Source organism: Pezoporus flaviventris, unplaced genomic scaffold (genome assembly GCF_033815535.1).
Source record: "Pezoporus flaviventris isolate CSIRO_AGI_PZ_B2104156 unplaced genomic scaffold, CSIRO_AGI_Pfla_v1 ptg000228l, whole genome shotgun sequence".
Classification (NCBI taxonomy): Eukaryota; Metazoa; Chordata; class Aves; order Psittaciformes; family Psittacidae; genus Pezoporus; species Pezoporus flaviventris.
In genome coordinates, this window is record NW_026892776.1 from 588,570 (window position 1) to 609,028 (window position 20,459).

At 50.8% G+C, this 20,459-nt stretch overlaps 2 protein-coding genes across 9 annotated transcripts in view; one reads left to right on the forward strand and one right to left on the reverse strand.

Annotated features, from left to right (window-relative positions):
- Positions 1–450: 450 nt before the first annotated feature.
- ANKS1A (ankyrin repeat and sterile alpha motif domain containing 1A) overlaps positions 451–20,459 on the reverse strand; it is a 125,149-nt gene continuing 105,140 nt past the window's right edge. For 3 of the 8 annotated variants that reach the window (XM_061442582.1, XM_061442589.1, XM_061442585.1), the window contains one exon: positions 14,345–20,426. In XM_061442582.1, coding sequence (XP_061298566.1) covers positions 20,307–20,426 — 120 coding nt within the window. In that variant the 3' untranslated portion in view covers positions 14,345–20,306. Of the gene's footprint in view, positions 3,494–3,761; positions 3,818–14,344; positions 20,427–20,459 lie in introns of those variants that run through there. The other 5 variants (XM_061442584.1, XM_061442588.1, XM_061442583.1 and 2 more) reach the window with 3 other exon arrangements.
- Positions 6,087–12,793, forward strand: TCP11 (t-complex 11). Its single transcript, XM_061442500.1, is given in 12 exon segments — positions 6,087–6,818; positions 8,915–8,954; positions 8,957–9,049; positions 9,698–9,776; positions 9,778–9,877; positions 10,154–10,170; positions 10,172–10,242; positions 10,245–10,332; positions 10,754–10,911; positions 12,399–12,450; positions 12,452–12,613; positions 12,649–12,793. Coding segments are annotated over 12 exon segments (1,737 nt in total).

A 20,459-nucleotide genomic window follows, 5' to 3' on the forward strand; every position in this document is an offset into this window, starting at 1 on the left:
TGGCCCAGCCTCCCAAGCACAGGACTCTTGAGATCCCTACAAGTACCACACTGCATCCTCACCACCAGCACCCCCAAAACCTGGGTATTCTAACCCTACACATGGGTAAAAGGTCTGACAAAATCCCAAGCCCAACACAAGCAGCTTTCCAATATCTGAAGGGGGCTCCAAGGATGCTGGAGAGGGAATCTTCATCAGGGACTGTAGCAATAGGACAAGGGATGATGGGTTCAGACTGAAACAGGGCAAGTTCAGGTTGGATCTAAGGCAGAAGCTCTTCCCTGTGAGGGTGCTGAGGCGCTGGCACAGGGTGCCCAGACAAGCTGTGGCTGCCCCATCCCTGGCAGTGTTCAAGGCCAGGTTGGACACAGGGGCTTGGAGCAAGCTGCTCTATGGAAGGGGTCCCTGCCCGTGGCAGGGGTTGGAACTAAATGATCTTAAGGTCCTTTCCAACCCAAACCATTCTATGATAAGCTGTGGAAACAAGGGGAACCCAAAAAACAAGGTTCCCCCACAGCACTGCCAGCTGGGAAAGCCCTACAGGATCTCTGTGATCCTGCACTGGAGCAGTTTCACGTGAGAACAGAGCAGCCTCAGTGTGTCAACAAGCCCTGAACCCCCGGGGGCGGCTGGGAGATGCCATTATTTTATTATTTTTTTTAATTTAAAACGAACTTCTTAACCTACAGGAAAGTAAATGTTCTTCTGGGATGGCCAAGGAAACCACGCTGGGATTTTCCAAATGGCTATGACTGCCTGTTTATGAGCAGAGGCTTCCAAACGCAGAAATAAATGGCTTGCTCTCAGCAGGTTTTCCTTTCTATATTTACCCTCACCTGAAATGAACATTCTTGCACACTGCAACGTTTATTCCCTCTGATCAGGGGAGTGGGTGAAGAAACCAACCGGCCACAACACGTCAAATAAATTGTTAATCTGCTGTTTGCACTGGGGCAGGGGAGGAGGAGGAGGAGGGAGTCCTTTGGCTTTTGGGCAGTGATCAGGTCCCACTTACAACTTCCATTTCAGCTCAGCAGAAGCACTTTGCTTTCCTGCTGCTGCTGCTTGTGGCTGCCGAGAGCTGGATCCTTCATGGAGCTGACCCAATGGATGTCTGCCCTCTCCTCATGGCACCCGAGCATCCTTGGTCACAGGCAGCTGATGGAAAAGGTTGCTCTCCTCATTGCATGGGAAAAAAACAAGCTTCAAGGTGCAAGGACCAGCCTGAGGCTGCACAAGAAGCCTTCTGTGGGACACAAAAGTGCACTCTGATCCCAAGTGAATGCACAAGCATGAGACAATCCTCTCCAGAGTGCTGGGCTTTGAGATCCCCTTCCATGAGTCCCAGTTTCCACGCTGGGTATTTCTCTGCCTGTTCTCAAGGTGGGAAGAGGTCCCTACAGATGGCAGAGGGATGATCCCTCCCACAGTCAGGTCCCTGGCAGGCATGAACTGCCCTGCTGACATGCAAAATGGCCATAAAAGACCCAAAAGTCCTTCCTGACAAGGGGCCAGGGGGGCTGAGCCATTGCAAACCTAAACTTAACATGAGGCTGGGCAGTCAGCTGTAAAATCTCTCCTAATCCCAGCCTCTGGAAAGGGGAGGACGGGGAGATCACCTGCTTCTCCAGGACGTCACCCACATCACATGGCTTCTGGGTCATGCTCACGCCAGCCACCACCACCTTCAAATCTGGGCTTGACCTCCAGTTTACCTTCACGTTCACTAATTGTGCCAACCACTGCCAAAAGAGGGGTTCACATCACCCCAGAGAGAAGAGGGTGATTAATCCTCTGCTGGCAGAGGGGAAGTTGATCGGTCCTTAGTGTATGGGGGTGCTGAGGGACCCCTTGGACAACAGAGATAGAAACAGCCTTGCCCTGTTCACAGGGCTCACGCACACTCAGCACCAGCCAGGACCTGGCTCTTGCTTCTTTTTCTGGTCTTTCACTTCTAGGAAAGCCTGTCCTCTTCCCAACAGCAGAGCAAACCCTTCCCCAAGCAGCCATTCCAAGAGCATTTGTATTAATCCAGATTAACAAACATCAAGCAATTTAGATAAACCGCATTAAGCCAAAACCCACCTTTGAACTTGTTATTTTTTTAGGGATCAAAATCCTTCCCTGAGCACTGTGTGTGGTTTGGGCCTCCCCATACCACAGCGTCACCAGATGAGCTCTGCACTGAGTACTCAGATAATTAAGTGAAGTCAGCAAATGTGATTACCGAGAGCCAGCACATGAGGCCCAAAACTGATTCTGGGTCCTGGGATGTCCAAATGGGTGAAAGCACACGGAGCATCTCCCTGGATCCATGCACATCATCCAGCCACGACACCTGGGCTCCAGTCAGACTGCCCATGTGACCACAAGCCAAACCTCTCCCAGCCTCAGTTTACCCAGCACCAACCCATCCCCTAAGTATATGGATGACGAGATCACTGTGAAATGCCCCAAGATGAGGAGCTGGCCGCAGAGGCTGGGCAGGATGGGTGATGGTTTGCTCAAAGTGGCCAGTCCCCATGGCTTGGACATGGGTGTCGTGACTGAGGTGGCAACAGCCAGCTCATGTGTATGGGTTGTCTCACGGAAAAGGTCACACACCAGCTTTGGAGAAGGGAATGAATAGATGCTGTAGTCACTGGTGAAGCATGTGGTGTGTTACAGCACGTAGACACCTTGCACACCCACCCCGGAGCCATCACTGCAGCAGATACCTCTCCAAAGGGATCAAACCAAAATCAGGCTACAGCAGACCCAACACCACAGCACCTTCTCACCTGGACAAGGTGGATAACACCACTTCATTCACCTGCAGGGAAGCTGTGAGCTCCTCAGGATCCAGCTGTCTGCTCCCAGATGCACCAGCATCCAGCACAAAAACAATCCCAGGGGCTCCTGCAAAATCAGCTTTCTTGGCTGATGGGGCAGAGGAAAACTCCAGGCTCTGCCCTCCACATCCTCCCTGATAACGTTTTCTGCCCTTCCCCCTGATTGCTTTCCTCATAGCGGAGCCAAAGCTGTAGCTTGTAGGCTCCAAGCTCCACTTTTTGGAAGTGAGGGGCTGTAACACCAACTGGGCTTTACCTCTCATGCTGGGACAGGGTTTGCATGTTTGCAGAGAACCTTCCACGGCCGGGTGGCTGCTCACAGCTTGGTGCACTGCGCTTGTAGGTGATCCGGACCAGGACTCAGCAGGAAGTTTGCTTTCAGCTGCCTCCATCAGTGTGTGGGTGTGCAGATAGGGACCCATTTCACTGCTGGTTTGACTCCTCTAAATGGAGACTTTCACATTTGTCAGGCTTGAAAAATCAACAGCAGCTTTTAAACCAAAACACCATTTCCCTTTCCACGGGCTGCAGCTTGTTTGAACAAGTGGAACCTTCCCACCCTCTGCTGCCTCACTGTGCCTGGTGGGGTCATGGTGGTGGGTTTGCAGAAGCGTAGCCATTCCATTGGAGAAGATGCTCCAGCCATGGAGCTATCTCTGCTCCTGTAGGGAAAATGGGAGCTGTTTTGGAAAGCTGAGCCCTCCCTGCTAGGTTGGTTTTGTTTTCTTAGGGAAGTTGCTCAAAAAGAGCAGAGGAGAGACACATGGGCTCTCCAGAGCATATAATTGATGGTGTGGGTGATGCAGACAGGATCAGAGCTTGGATGGTCCCTTTCCAATGTGATCATCAGGTTTACAAACTTGTGAGATGATAAAAGGGCAAACTGCAAATGTCCATGTGGAGTTGGCTGCCTGGTACTCAAACCCTCACCCTGAAAGACTCAAAATCCCCATTTCCTCTGTTGGGATTTCAGCTGGATGGCTTGGCTGAAATAAATGAGATTAATCTAATCAGAAAGATGGATGGAGCTCATTAAAACAGTAGATTAAAAAGAACCCACCCTGCCTATTACCAGTGCTCCTGAGGTCTTGTGCCTTTGTGGCAAGTTAAAACCACCCAGGAACCAGATTCCCTTGCAGAAATCTGTAGGAAATGCATTACAAATAGTCTGCTATTACAGTTCGTGTCACCAGTCACTTGGGAAGGGAAATACATGCAGGGAAAATGCATGTATATTTAAATATATACAGTTGCATCCTCTGGGATCAGGATTCAGGCTGGGAGTGGCGGGCCCCGCACTGACACAGGTAGATGTGAGCAATTCGAAGTCATCTCAAGAGCTGTGCTGTCTTATTCTCTGTAAATGCTATTTCCCCACCCTCACCTTCCTCACACGAGGCTGAGCAGCAGAAAGGAGCAGAAGGGTCCGGCACTGTGCAAAGCTGAACAGGGAGCACTGGGGGGAGTTCCTGGGTAGGATCTGGGCCAGCCTGGTCCCACAATGAGCTTTCCTGGGTTTATTTCTCATGACCAGTTGCTTTCCTGCCCCGTCCTGTGGCTTTGAGCAGAGCAACCACCCCTCAAAGCCTCTTTGTGCCCCTGTTTGTAGGTGTAGGAGCTCTTTGGGAGGAACCCACACATGGATGCTTCACATGCACAGAGCCCCATTGCCTTCTCCTGATGTTCAGTTTTCCATGCAGGAGCCACCAAAAGCTGCTGCAGTTGCCTCTCCAAGGCATCATCACATACATGGTATCTTTGGAAAGTCTGACACAACAATTGCCAGCTTGTGCATGGTGAGCAGCCAGCCCTGCTTCTGCCCAGGGCTGCACTGAGACGTGTTCTCTTGGGAGCACAGTTAAACTAAATCAAACCCACACCCAAACCTTGGGTCCACCTGCCTGCACAGTGCATGGAAAGCTGTGCTGAGGCTTGTGCTACTCCACCACATAGCTTTCTATTCGGGAGGAGGTGAATTCCCTCTGGGGACAGGGCAAACTGAGCACACCGGTCAGGCCCTGGAGTGCTTCAAGTGAGAGGAAAAAGCTGGGATGGGTGGTTTCCCGAGGTCATATCTCAGCAGCATCCTCCCCCCAGCCAAGGACCAGTCATTAGCTGATGTAGCTGCAGTGCTGCCCAAGCCAAGCAGTTTTCCCATACTGCTCTTTGATGGGGTGACTTTCAGAGCTCCCTGGGGGCTTGAGGAAAACAGAATCCCAGACTGGGTTGAGTGGAAGGAACCTTAAAGCTCCTCCAGCTCCAACCCCTGCCATGGGCAGGGACCCCTTCCACCAGAGCAGCTTGCTCCAAGCCCCTGTGTCCAACCTGGCCTTGAACACTGCCAGGGATGGGGCAGCCACAGCTTCTCTGGGCACCCTGTGCCAGCGCCTCAGCACCCTCACAGGGAAGAGCCATGGTTTAAGATCACTCTGACACAGCCTTGTGCTGCAGGGACACAACAGGGCAGACAGAGTTTCAGGCTATGGCTACTCCCAGCATTCAATCACTTATGACAGCTAAAAGCGTTGCAACTCAGCAGCTGAACTGCATTAATTGCACCCGTATCTTGCCGCAAACCCTGTGCAATGCCGGCAGCTCCTTAAAACCTTTAAACCCACCTGGGACCCTTTGCTGTGCAGGGGCAGCAGGCTGGGAGCCGCGGTGGTGGGCACACAGCCTGCCTGGGAACCTGCAACTCATTACGGGTGGGAGCGGCCTCGTCCCTGCTCCCACGGAGCGCCAGTCCTGCGCCTTTCATCCTCGGCAGCTCCCCGGCCACAGCACCCGGACATCTGAAGGCTTTCACAGGCTTTGGAGCCCGGAGCTGTGCCAGGCCTGCTTTACAAGGGGTGGATCAAGGCCCCAGCTCCCCAGCGCGCCGGTTCTCATGCCTGTCCCTTGCACACACGGGGCTGAGCGCAGGTCACCGTGTGCGTGGAGCCGGGGCCATGGCGAGACCCTGCCCCATGGTGCCCCAGAGCTTCCCGGCTCCACCCCTGACTGCACAAGTTGGTGTTACTGGGTCCTGAGGAAACGCATTTAGAGGAAAAGAAATGCTGGGAAGGAGAAAAAGGGCAACTTGTTTATCGGTGCACAAGGAGCCTCCTCCCAGACCGGGCGTTTTGCCCTCTGGAAGGTTTAATCCCAGTGCCGGTGCAGTCGAGGCACGGTTACGGCAGTGCAGTCAGCCACTGCTTTCTGGGTCCACAGGGAGGAAAACCGGGCAAACCCAGGTGACCAACGCAAGAAGGAAGGATGTTTCAGCGCTGCGAGCCCTGGAGCCTCTCCAGCTCTGCCGCCCCCCCTTCCACCTCTCCCTCAGGCCCGTCTGGTTTCAACACCCTGTCAGCCGCTGAGCCACAGCCCTCACAGCCTTCACGTACGAGGCCGCTCGGCCGCAGCCCGCGGGCCACGGGGGCTCTGCTGCCCTTGCTGGGGAGCGAGGGCAGCCGGGTACAGCCGCCGCTGCCCTTCGGCTCAGCCCCGCTGGGCAGACCGAGGCCGCCCGGCTCGCTCGCAGCTCCCGCCCATAGGGCGCACGGCAATGGCGAGGGCGAGGAGGGAAGCCCGGGCCCGCCCTTCTCCTCCCGGCCTCCTGCCCCCCCGCCTGCAATGGGCCAGTCCCACCGCGCCGCCTCTGCCCGGCGCCCGGCGCGTCCCATTCGGGAGGGAGGGGGGAGCCGGACCCCGCCGCTTGCGCCCTTTCCCCGTTGCGGGACGGCCCAAAGCCGCCGGCGCGGGGGTGTTCGACCCGGCGAGCTCCGTCAGCGAGGCCGCACCCAGGAGGCGGCAGCGCCCTGCGCGGAGCCCTCGGAGCGCTGCTGGGTACCGGGCATCCCCCGGCCCACGGCAGCGGGCTCGCCCCTTTCCCCCCCCCGCCCGTCGCGCCGTGGCTCGGTCCCGTTTGAAGCTGTGGCGGGCCGATGGCGGCTCCGTGAGGGGAGGGCCGTGGGTCCGGCCCGCCATGAGCGAGACCCGGAGCTGCCGGTACGGGGAAGGGGTGGAAGCGGGGCCTGGGGGTCTCCCTGCGCGCAGAGCTTGACCAGGGCTAAATCCCGGGGTGGCGTTAACATCTGCGGCGGAGCGGGAGCCCCGCGGCCCGCCGTCACTAGGTGTCAGCCGCGCTCCGCGGGAGCAGGAGGACGAGGCGGGTCCCGGTGCCGGTGCACGGAGCGGGCTGTGTGTGAGAGAGAGCTGCCCTCGGCCCCAGCGGCTGCGCAGGGCCGGTGCTGAACTTCTCCCTCGCCAGCGTTCCGTCCCTTCCTCGCTCGGACTCGCCCTCCTCCATCCGGAGTAACCGGTGAGGCTCCCAGGCTGAGCGCTGCGCCTGCAGTGCCGCTGGACGGTGGCTGCAAGCTGCGGGCGGCGCTCCCAGGCACGTTGGGTGTGAGTGTGAGTGAATGTTCAGGCTCGGCTTTTCTCCGTCGCGGTACGGTTCCAGGGATCTGACTGTGGCAGTGACAGGAGAAGTAACAAGAAAATAAGGTGGCTCCTGCAATATATTAAAACAAGAAGATACGTTGGAGCTTGGTTTACTCATTGCTTTGTGATTTACTAAGAAGTTCATAACGATGATGTCAGATAAGACGAATATTGAAAGATTTAGAGGCTTCACCTGCATAAGCTGTGACTGTGCCATGAAGAAAGCAGACTTTTTGCTGGAGATCGCCCCTGAGGTGTCTGCATGTAGCTGAAGGTCTGTTCAAGTGACTGATGCTCACAGCAAACACAGAGAAACGTTCTGTTGATCTTCTCTGAGGGCTTGGGGAGTTTCCTAGGAAAATGCCATGCTGTTCTCACCCCTCCGTTAAGACAGGATGGGTGCTGGGTGCTGTGAACAGGGCTGAAAGGAAGGAGCCCACTTTAGAAAACTGAAGTTGAGGAAGATTTCTGCGAGTTAGAGACAGGTGAGGTGTATTGCTGCCTGTTAGGAGTAAAGACTAAGAGAAGGGAACACTCAAAGGCATGAACCGCAATAAAACCCAAGAGGAACGGTTCCATCAAACAGTTCCTGAGTTTGGTGTTAACAGAAACCCCGTCCCCTCCGCTCTTAGCCTGGAAAACCCAGCGAAGGAGACCGTGCACAAAGCCTGTTGGAACAGCGTGGAGGACCAGCTCCCTGGCCAATCCAGCTGCTGCAGCAGATGAGTGGGGTTGTTCCTGGCCCAGAGAAGATGGTTGCCTTAGACTGTCTTCTCTGAATCACCACGTCACCCTCACATCCGATGTTCCTATGTGACCATGTGTAAGAGGGAGGAGAAAGCAGGCTCCATGTAATTTCTAGGGAGACACAACTGCACCTTTTGAAACCTGCCTGAGAAGGAAACTCATTCTCTGGTCCCAGGTCTTTAAAACACAATCTACCAAAAGAATGGAAAGCTTTTGTTTGAGCTGTTGGTTACAGTAACAGCTGTAGGCCCTTCCTGGTATAGTGTCTGCCAAAGAAAAATTGCAATTCTCTCTACAAAGGCATCTTTTTAAGTATAAGAGGGGCTGTATCTACTCAAATAAATATCTACTTAAATAAGTGTACAATGTAGTAAGAACACAGTTTAGCACTTAGAGACACACGTCCTAACAGGGCATGAAGAGGCATATAGTTTGCTTTTTCAGTCTGTGATTTTCCATTAACCGCCAGAGAGATAACTCCTCTTTCATGCAGGTAAAGGAGGTTTTGCAAGATTGGAAACTGTAGCCAGGCATCCTGAAGTGAGTCATTAGAGCCAAGCTTTAAGCAACAGTGTGGCCCAGAAGTTGTGTTCCCAGTAGTTACCTTAGGCTCCAGGCAAGGCCAACCTCAATTCCTGTTGAGCAACTCTGGAGAACTGTGGAGTTCCTGGAGCAAAAGGAGACTGCTGGTTCTTTGGGCAGGTCCTGCTGTCATTGTGCCGTGGCACAACCAGCTGTGAAGCCAGACTGGAGAGTAATTTTTGAGGACCACTCCATTTAGACTGAACAACCTTTTGTAAGAAAATGGAATCAAGTCAGAGGATCTAAATTCTCCTTTGTCAGCATTCTAAAACGTCCCCAGTTACAGCATTTACCCCAGTATTAAACCTTCAATTCACTGTGTCTCACCCCAGGGAGATTTTCCGCTGCTGGGCCTGATGAAAATGGCTATGCTGAATTTACCATCCAGAGCATCTGCTCTCATTTGCAAGACCACATTGTCCAGTATGAACAGAAGAAATTCTAGGAACTCTTGGATAAGCTGCCTAGTAAGTCACTGGGGAAGGGAGAGGAGACCTGCTCCTTCTACAAGAGTTATTAAAGCATTAGAAGGGAACCTAAGTATTCCAAAGCTGATGCTTTCATCATGTGCTCAGTAACAGATGAGAGAAGTGCTTCTAAGAGCTGGAGGACTCTTGGGTCCCTTCCTCAAGGCTTTTTACTAACACCTCACAGAAAAGAAGTTACTTAGAGTGCTTCAGTTTCTGCATGCATAAGTCAGAGCTAATAGCTTTCTCAGGAGGAACTGTAAGTTCTGAGGAGTTTAAAGTGTTTTGAGATCCTTAGAGGAGTGAGCAAATGATGTTAGGAGGCAGATTTAAAAAGGAAATCCTGCATTTGATCTAGACATCTTTTTTGCTAGGCTATAGAGGATTTCTGTCTGCTTCTCTCATTCATCAGACTCCATTAACAGTGCTTTTTGGAGACTGAAGGCCTCTATCCAATATACTGTTCTCCACAGTAGCCTAACCCCATGTCCTGGCAACAGGACATGAATACTGTGTGTCACTGGTGGTGCAAGCCATTCCCTCCACACACACCCCCCCTTCAGCCTGCAGCATGGCATACCTGCTTCTTACTGACTTAGCCTGACCAGTCTGTCCTTGCAAACATCCACTGCCGTTACCCCACTGCAGATAACCTGGATTACACGAGAGTGTGGCTGTGACGAGCAGCAGCAGAAGTGTCCATGTCCTCTTTGCAGCCACCACACCACAGCCACCAGTAGCACAACTTTGCCTAGTCTTGCATCCATGCTAAACTGAGGATACATGAATCTGCTCTGCTGGGAGCCTGGGCAAAAGGAATACCCTGAGGTAGGAAAAGTGCTTGAATGCCTTTACAGCTTCTGCATTTTCTATAGGATGAACTGCCAGAATCTCTGTCCCCTCTACACCATGAAGCATTACACATGGGTTTTCCCTCTGTGAAACAATTGGATGGTTCACAAAACTAAACCTCCCTGCTGCCAGGCAGCTGCTTTCCACTCAGCTTCATGGGGGTGTTGCAGCTCTGCTCCGTGGCTTGAGATCTGCCAGGTTACCACAGCTGCTGTTTCCACACCCACAGGCTCATTTGGTTTCTGATCACAGGCACTGCTTATGGATCAGGCAGGATGTACAAGTGCAGGTGAATGAGCTTGCCATCATAGCCGCAGTCCTGCTAGTGACCAGAGGCATCTGTGAAGCACCTTATGTAGCTTACCTGGGTTTGTATCTAGGCTAAAAAGGGTAACAAAGGTCCTCCTGGAAGGTACAAGAGTACCAGGTAGGTTACTTTGAGTTTTCCAGGAGAAGAATGAGTATGCGGGCACTGGTTGCTTGTGGGAGAAGTGGCAAGAATCTCCTCTGGGCACGGAAGAGAATCTGAGATCCAAATAACAGCCAGGACTACTGCAAGGAGTAGAGGAGGCCAGCCAGTGTTTTTAGTTGGGAGTTAACTCTAGAGCAATGATCCCCTTTTGATCAGAGGGGAAAAATGAGTAGTGCTGATCAGCGTTTCATGGGTCAGCCGCAGGGCAGCCTAATGCTTGCCAAAGAGCCAGGAAGGGAGGCTTAGTTCACAGAGCTCTGGCTAAATGTTGGTCACCCCAGCTAGCTGGCTGTGGTGACACTCCACAGGCACATGGAGAAGCCCCCTTCCCCAACCAATCTGAGCTGTGGCCAGAGCACAGGTACCTTCGTATGATTTAGGGATAAAGAAGCTTTAGAAGACATTGTGACCACGTGCTCCAGGAGGTCAGCAGGACTCCCTCAGCTGGGTTACTCTGCTTTCACCCCGATACACACTTCCCTGACAGGTCAGATAAAAAGCATTGCAGACAACGACAACACAGCCCAGCACATCATTGGTGAGTCTCTGAGCTAAAGTCTAACTTGAAGCCACTTTGCACTCGTAGGCCACAATTTCGGTTTAGACTGATTACCCTGGAGCATACAGGACAGGTCTAGACTAAGTTTGGTGTCTGGCCCCTCCACGTAGTCTGAACAGGAGAGGTGGGTCAGGGAAACTTGGTTTAGAAACTGCCTTGATTTTCCTGTTCCACCCTGAAATGCTTCCAAACAGTAATTGCTTTGGGAAATCTCTTAAATCCTCCCTTCCCTGCTAAAAGCTAAACAGGCCCAAGCGCAAGCTCCGTTTCTAGGCAGTGTTGCAATCTTCAGGCCAGGATGCAGAGTGAGTACTTAATCACTGGCTGTAGTAAAGCACCATGCTAAGATCTTTAAATACTATTTATCCCTAGAGAGAGCAGTGCTGGTATTCAGCTGCCCTGAAATGCTACTCCATCAAAATATTTATTCAAATGCTTTGGGTAAGAGCTGCTTACTTTGACCTTATATTAGTATTCAGAATGCTAACTGAGAATGCAGTGCCACAGGCAGCCTGTACGCTACAGAAAGATTATTTCCACATGGAAGACCAGCTTTTATCAGCTATGAAAATAAGGTGCGGCTCTTCCTGCCCACTGCTTCATCTAGTCAAATATCCTTCCCAGCCCATGTGGACTCTGCCAGTGTTTATTTGGGTTTCTTCTTCCCATGTCAGAGCAGGTTTGTTTTGATGTAGTTTTGATGTAGTTCAGAAAGCTGGATTAATAACCTAAACCAAACCTTGATAAACTACAGGCTGGGCAGCGGGTGATGGCACTGACTCACCATGGGGTGGCACGAACTAGAGAGCCTGTCCCCTTTTGTGTCTAAAAATCAAACCCGTGTCTTGCCTGTACTTTTGGCCTCCATCAACATTTTCCACATACTCACTTCAAGTGCAGGAACATCTGAAGTAGCTGATAGTTGAATGTCAGCTCTGTGCTCCTCAGCAAGGTCCTTGCATGCTTTCCATTTCAAACTGCTGCTGTGGCAGGCAAGATAAATCCCAGGCTCTGGAGTTCTGTATTCCATTTCCCTTTGAAGATGCTCAACAATTCAGTGCAGTACAAAAGCTCTCACGGTGGGTGAAGAATCTTTACTGTTGACCTGCTCCACTTTAACGTGAGGTTTGATGGCTCTGACCATGGTGAAGCCCTTCAGCAGTCCCCCCAGTGACAGCCTTCCTTAGTGCAGCTGCAGAGTGAACTCCAGGCATGTGCCCCTGGTACTCGAGTACTCTCCGTGTGTCACATGTTCCACCTTGGTTCCTGTGCTGGAGGCTCTTCCAGCTGCTTCCAAATGGAAGAGGAATACATTAATCCACTGTCCCTGAATCCACCCACTGTGTTACTTGTCCACAACATCCCACCACAACGGGGCTGCCTTCAGATCTACTCTTGACTGCACAAGGAAGCTTCCTGTGCTGACTGTAGATTTAGTTTTGTTTGCTTACTTCCTCTCCCTACAGAGCAGCAAATTCATTCCTTCCTCTGCCTTTTCATTTCCCCTGATGGACAGAGTGCAGAAAGATTTCCTGAAGAGCCTTGGTTCTGTTCAGGAAGAGCTGTGGGAAGCTGGGAGCAGGTTTGGAAGTGTGATCCACCACAACAGGCAGGGGTCTGGACCTCACCACTCAGGAATACTCATGAAGGTGCTTCTCCCAGATGCAGAACCAGACTCGAAGTGGATTCTTTCTGATCATCTTCACCACCTGGCAGAGGTGGAACACTTTCTCCCACAGTATCTCAAATCATGCCTCAGATTGTAAAAACCAACTGGACAAATCCACAGGGACCAGCATTACCACCATGCAGCGACTCTGCGTGTCTGTATCTGAATAAACCTCCCAACTACAAACCGTAGTGCTGCTTTTTCCCCCAAACCTGCCACTGTTTGGTGGGGAAGACAACAGGATGTGGAGCTGATAAAGCTGCAGAGGAGCTCAGGCTGTTTTAATTCAAGGTGTTAATTCTGCCATGGGCCTGTAACCTACTTTGCTGAAGCTTTAGTCACAGCCCAGGGATGCTGTTTGCATTTGATAAGGCCACATGGTATTTAAAATCATTAAATCTGCTCAATATGGTTCAATGTTAGCTTGAAAACCTGACTGAATTATTAGAAATGGAACATATGGTATAAATTTAGCAATCCCTGGTGTATTTAGTATTTCACATCAGCCAGATTTCACTTGACATGAAAATGGGAACTTTAACCTGTCTAGATTTCTTGCTCTAATTTTACATCATGAAAATGTCCTATTTGTTGGCAAGCTCAAGATCTCTGCTGGGTAAACACTAAACTCAATGGCTGCTGTCACACGAACCACTGGCTGCTGTGATTTCACTGTTCATCATTAGTAAATGAGGGTCCTCTCAGTCCCAATGGAACAATCCTTCCAGATGCACAGTAATGGGGGTAAAAATGAACATTTCTCACCATACCCAAAGGGGCTGGAGATCTTGAACAGAACCAGTGGATGTGTTCTTACACATAAATAATGCATTTGTCTCAAAATAATGACACCCAATATTTGGGGTCATTATGACTAAGTGCAGACAGAGCAGCTTCAGCCAAATGAAACAACTGCCCAGCAGGCACCACTCCCCATTCCACACCACTCAACTACAGCAGGACTGCTCCCAGCTTCAGTGCCCTTTGCTCTGCTTCCACAACCAGAGTGCATCACAGAATCCCAGACTGGTTTGGGTTGAAGGGACCTTAAAGCTCCTCCAGCTCCAACCCCTGCCACAGGCAGGGACCCCTTCCATAGAGCAGCTTGCTCCAAGCCCCTGTGTCCAACCTGGCCTTGAACACTGCCAGGGATGGGGCAGCCACAGCTTCTCTGGGCACCCTGTGCCAGCGCCTCAGCACCCTCACAGCAGGCAACTTCTTGCTTTAGATCTAACCTGAACTTCCCCTGTTTCAGTCTGAACCCATCACCCCTTGTCCTATCACTGCAGTCCCTGATGAAGAGTCTTTCTCCAGCATCCTTGTAGCCCCCTTCAGACACTGGAAGCTGCTCTGAGGTCTCCCTGCAGCTTCTCTTCTCCAGGCTGAACAGCCCCAGTGTTCTCAGCCTGGCTCCATACAGGAGGTGCTCCAGCCCCTGAGCGTCCTCATGGCCTCCTCTGGCCTTGCTCCAACAGCTCCATGTCCTTCTTATGTTGGGCTCACCAGATGTCAGCTCTGTGCAGTGCTCCAATGCTTCCCCTTTCCTTGGATTTACAAAGTGGAGAAGCACAGGTGCTGGACTCACCCAATCAAACCCCACAAATCTGCCACCCCTCACCCCCTCTTCTCTTACCTTCACAGGTCGGGTCTGTTGGCTGAGGACAGGAACAGCGTTGCTGGAACACAGAAGAACAGGAGCCTTTGGTGTCACCGTGGGGTAGGTCACAGTGACAAGAGGGCAACACGTGTCTAAGTTGGTTTATTAATTCAGTCTGTTCTAAGTTGTACAATTCTGAAAACAACAAAACGACTGCTGGAAGCCCAGAAATATTTACACTCTCGCCTTGTTGTAGTGAGGTCAGTCTATGTTGTTGCACAGATTGGTTATGTTTGGTACCACAAGATGTTCCAAAATTCAGACAAATTTGAACAGATTAACAATTGTATATACAGGAAATAAAAGGAAATTCAAGTATCAAAATACAGACAGATTAAATAACATTTGTAGTACAAATCAGTCCCACTGCCATACATCACAATTAGCAAAAATGACTACATTGCAAACTGAACGTGAGTGTTCTCTGCCCTCTTAGGGAATCTCAGGTTATTCTTCCATGGGTAAGAAAAATGTTTGAGCTAGATTGACTTTGCAAGAGCAGCACAGGTACTTTCTTTTGGGAAAATGAAAAAATACAGGAAGTAATGCCAATAGGAAACATAAAAGGGAGACCTTTAGCAACAAGAGTGTTGCAAACACCTCTAAAATAAAGGTCTGACTGCATGGAAACAACATCAGCAGAAGGAAGCTAGGGGAAACTGTGCTGCTAGAAACTGCTGAAGTGCAGTGGAAGGAGCATTAGAGCAATTGCCTCCACTTCAGCTGCCCACAGAACGGGGTGGGTTCAGAGGGACTATTTGGCATCTGGTCTGTGTCTCAGCAGCCTTGTGAAGGTGCAGACTTGTCACTAGAGGTACAGCCAGGAAGCTGCTGCATCTTCTCCCTGTGAGGGGACAGGCACATACCCCACCAAAGTTGCATAATTTCTTCATAAAAGAACAATCCCAAAGCAAGTTCAATGGAAGCTGAACAACTTTTTGTTTTTCCTTGTAAGTATAAAATTAAAAAGGATAAAGCAGCTTCAATCTGGGGGGAAAAAAAAAACAACCCAAACCAAACAAACCAAAAAAGTTCATCCCCTCCTATATAAAAAAGGACAACTTTGCATCTCAGTTACTTATCTTGAGTTCTCAGCCTGGACTCATGCCGTGCACAATCCAAACTCTGTAAACCACAATCTGTCCTTAAAAAAGGGGACTGAGGCCCAGGGCAGCACCACCTTTTCCAGGCAGAAAATACAGCAGATGCATTTTGAGTCAAAAGTCATATTCAGCACCAGAAATTTAGGGCACTTTCCTCCCAGATACCATAAAACCCTGGAGGGAGGAAGAGGCAGAATACTGTGCAATGGGTGGGATAACATGACTGGGAGTCAGGGACTGGCATGGTCCAGGATCTGTCTCCAGCATGCAGGTACCTTGAGAAGACCCATTGAAATAGAAGGGGAATATGCACTGCCAAAACAACTGCTTTGTTTATGGAGTGAGAAAGAGAGTATCTGGCTAAAGAACTGTTGGATCACTAAAGACAACCACAGGATCACACACAGGACTGGAAAGGACCACCAGGGTCACTAAGCACAGTCCCCTGAAGATTGGAGTCTTCATCACCACGTCACCTCCAAGCCAACCTTCAAAAAGCTCATGCAAGTAAAAAGAAAGCTGTCCCTCCTCCCAAGCAGAGGTTCAATTTGCAATCTCTCCAAAAAGACTTGTTGCCAACACACCAAATATTTACACTTAACACCAGTATGAATGCAACATATGCAGAACAAGGAATGTTAGGTTTCCTAAATTCATCAACTTAAAAAATAATCATCTCCACTTCCCCCTCCTTATCATTTACAGGTCTATGCCCTTGGGATTACGGATCATCTCTCTCTGCCTCACTGGCTAGAGAGACTAAATGAAATCCTGACATACAGCAGCAACTGGAGTTAAACAGGAATTATCTGGGCATACCATCAGAGTAAAGCAGCAGGTACCACATCCCCAACCATCATAATGCCTGTCAAGGTTACACACGTGCTGTGCTACATTTGTGTGTCTGAAGAATGAAAATCACATTTTAACACCTCTCCCTTGAGGGGATCAGTCAGTGCTGTGTGAAGACACATCAGTCACAGCCCAAACTGCTGTTATACCCTGCTGATTGGGAAGAAAAGTAATGGCACCTTTGAGATGGCGGTTTTGGGGATCCCGGACTGAGATGGGGGCTGAGCCATCCTCAGGTTGGTCTGATTTCTCCTGGTGTATGGACCGTTTCAGTGTAATGCCCAAAATTTAACTCCTTATTTGTTCACCTTCTGAATCGGTTGCACTAATTAAATAACAAGCTAGTATCAAAAAAGTGCTAAATCACAATTGAATAGACTTTAAAAAACCCCAACCCCTCAACCCTTCAGGGCACAACTGCATTTAAAACCAACTCAGGTGCACACGAGACTGGAGAAGGGACTCATCTCCAGGGGTTCAGTGCGGAAAAATGGGAAGAAATTGTGTCCTTGCCATAGAAGCATCAAGTATTGCAATGCAAGAGTTCTCTGGAAGGGAAGCAAACTCTGTACCATCGTCAGACTTGGCCACAACCACTCTGGGGTGAAAGATCCTTTGCAGACTCCTTAAGTTGTTTCCACTTGCACTTCCCCTGCCAGACTTCTCACACTGGAGGAAGTGATTTCCAGGAATTTGGCATTCTCTACTGTTCACCCAGAACTGAAGCAATGTAAGTACCGTTAGAGATGTGCACACCACTCCCACCACTAAGACTCCCTAGTGTACTCAGGGCTGCGTGGATTCTCAGTAAATAAGGATATCTATTGGTTTTTTCCTCACCAAAATACCTGCAGTGCTACATTTAAACTGTGAACTGGATTTGCTCTGCATCATTTTTGCACATTATTAAAGAAACAGGTTGAAAAACATTTGTGTCGAGCTAGAAAAGGTGATATCGCTCTCAGAAGTCTCAGCTTCCCTTTGCTAGACATGGAGAGAGCTGCTTTCCTCAGCTGGTGCCTGGGATCCCTTTTCCCCCCTCTGCTTTGGGAGCCCTCACTGAGCAGCCATGCACCCAACTCCAAGGCAGACACCAGATGGAGATGATCTTCGTGTCAGCAGGCCACTGCTTCTTAGGTCTCTGCCCCGTTACTACATGTCCGTGGTAGGAGACAGCTGCCCGGAGCTCAGCTTTGCAGAGGCAAACAGAAAGGAAGATAATGGAATGAATGATTTCTGAGTCATAAAACACAAGAGCTGGGAAAGATGAGGCTCATGGCCAGGATGCGACACAACCGTGAGGGTTATGGACACACAGCGGGGGCAGAGCTGCCTGTGATCCCAGCTGGGTTTGGATGGTCACCCTTAGGAAGGCACATGCTGTGGTGACCCAGTGTGGGAGGTGCTGAGGAACCTGCTGAGAGCAGGGGAGATGCAAGAGCTCAGACCCTCTAGAGTCAGGCGTATAGGTGGGCTATGGCATGGTAAATACTTACACATAGAAACTGCACTACCACACCAATCCTGTTTCTCTTTGAAGGATACAGAAACCCCCAGGGCTCCTTTACAGCTTGGAAAGATGCTGTTCAAACCCAGCCCCAGCCTCTCACAGCACATCAGATGCAGCAATATTCTGCTGTACACCACACTGTGGCTGGCAGGATGGTCCTGCAGCACTTCAGGCAGCTGCAGTTCAACCTCTGCTTCAGGGGTCTTTAAGCAGAGGAGTATTTGCTCTGTGGCAAGAGGCTCCTCGGCATGTGAAATACATGCACTAGGCTGAGCCTTCCTTTTTCTCTAGGACAATCTTTTTATTCCTCTCACTTGGGTTCTTACCAGCCTAGCCCTCATTTTGAAGTCAGTTTGCTGCTCAGTGCTATTAAGCCACAAATGACTTGGGAGATCAAATTCACTCCTGAGAAAGAGCTGAATCAAGATTTTGAAACATCAGATTTCACCACAAGTCTGGGGAAAGAGAAGCTTTGAGGCAACAGCTCTAAACTCAGACAAGCTGCTTCTAGCCCCTAAATACCAGGTGCAATAACCCAGGGCTGCTATTGTGACCTCCCCACTGATGCCAACTGGTGACGACCAAAGAAGATTTGGGGTAAATTCTGTTATGTGGACATGGAGCTTTACTGGGGATCCGAGTGTGCCCTCCTCCCCATTTCTAAGGTGCCCACCAGACACGTCACACAGAGGTGAGCAGGGAGCTGCTGCCCACCTTTCTTCACAGCTCTCCAATACAAACCCACCAGCACCAGCACCTCTCCAGAACTGGGCTGTGAGGGGGTTTTGCCAAGGTGTGAAACCCACAGTGAGTTCACTCACACCAGGGTGCACGTCAGCGAGTTCTGTGCAGCCCAACTACCACACAGCCACAGCCCCATCTGCTCAGCCCTCTCCTGCGAGGAGCTGGGGGGGTCCAGGAACCAGCTGTGCTTTGAGTCTGAAGTTTCAGACTTCACCTCTGAGGAGAGCGCTGGAGGGTTACTGCCATGTCGTGGAAGTCACAGAGCCTTTCACTAAAGGGTCTTCAAACTGCTCTGCAAACACAAGGAGCCTTCCACCCTTAGAGAGAAGTACATCCCCATCTCCTACACGGGGAAACCGACAGGTGCCATTGCTTGGACACAGCAACTCCGAGAGCAGCAGCAGGGGGTCAGGAATTCTGCCTCCCGGTGCTGTAGAGTCATCAAATCCTCCTCCTCCTCAGTTTGAGCTCAGTGAGCTTTGCAAACACAAGTGAAGGAACCAAGAGCAGGCCACGGATGGCTCATAGGGGCTTTCACCACCGTAACAGCATTCCCAGACTCTGCTCTGGCCTGTGACAGTTGCTCTGCCATCCTATGCAAACGATTCCCACTCATAGTCTGGAATTTAAAGCTGCTTCTACTGAGAAAGTAACATTTCTACACTGAAATAGGGACATTTTCCCAGAGGAAAAACATATGCACTTGAGAAGCAGCCAGAAAAAGCTGCTTCTGGCCCCCTGATGCAAGGGCCACTTCCGAGTGAAATCCTTGCTCTCAAGGATGGAAGGTGACAGATGTTTCAAGATCCCTATAGCCCTCACTGTGCAATGGCTTGTAGGCTGAAAACAAGCTCTGGGATCAGCAGCAGACTGATTTCAATTCCATTTCTCCCTTTGGCAAAAAAGTAAGTCTGCTCAACACCGCAGAGCTCCATCTGCTTGAGCAGCACAGTGTCCAGCCCCTCCAACACCTTTCCTTCCCAGCACGGGCTAACAACATGTGCCTTTAAAAGCTTAACCTCTTTATAATCTGCAAAGTGAGAACTATGCCCATAGCTCTGAAGATTGGTGAGTGTAAACAGGACTATGGGGGGGGGAAAGAATCCTACAAGGGATGAAATGCATGAAACCAGAACCTCAGTTCACTTCTGAGGGGGACGGAGCTCACAGTGGGAACGATCAAACCCGGCCTGAACCAATGCTCCCATCAGAGCAGGTTTTCTGCTTCAGGCTTCACAGGGAGAGACTGTGGGCAAGGGTCCCCGTGAGGCAGTCTAGTGAACGTGTGTTATTTGCAGACAGCATCACAGTGGTTAGTGTCGATTCGAACGGCAGGTAAGAAGAGGGGTGAGTTCACTTAACAGTACGCAGCCGTGGCTCAGTCGGGAAGGAGAGGGTGGAGGAGGAGGGAGTGCACCGCAGAGACAAGAGGTCTCCATCAGTCCAAGGAGAAGAAGGTGAAATAGAAAAGAAAAGGCCTGGGGGTGTCACATTGCCCCAGGGATTCACAGTGCCAGAGCGAGGGGAAAGACGCGACAACGGCCGGAGGCTTCCTGGCTCCAGAGCTCCGGTTCCCCAGCCTGCACCCCCTGTACCTCCCGCCTCACGGATACCTATCAGCGTGTTACCCTTGTTTCCGAGTAAGGAGAATTCACAGTGTTCAGCAGTGATCGGGTACAAAAGCCGGTTTTTAAGTCTACAGTCTCCTAAGTGCTGCTGCCATTGACGTAGTGCCTACGCGGGGCTCAGTGCGAGCAGCTGGAGGGAGAGGGGGTTTAGAGCGGACAGATCAGATCGCAAAGGCACGGTTAGACTGGGTGGACACGGGGTGTGTTTGCTTTAGAAGATAGTGGTCTCATACTTAGTGCTGAGGGTCCGCTTGGAGTCCTGTTTGGGGTCCACGACCCAGGAGACACTGGCATGAGACTGGGAGTCTTGGTCCACTTCCGGGGGCTCCAGCTAGAAAATAAGGAGAGAAAGGACGTGTTAGGT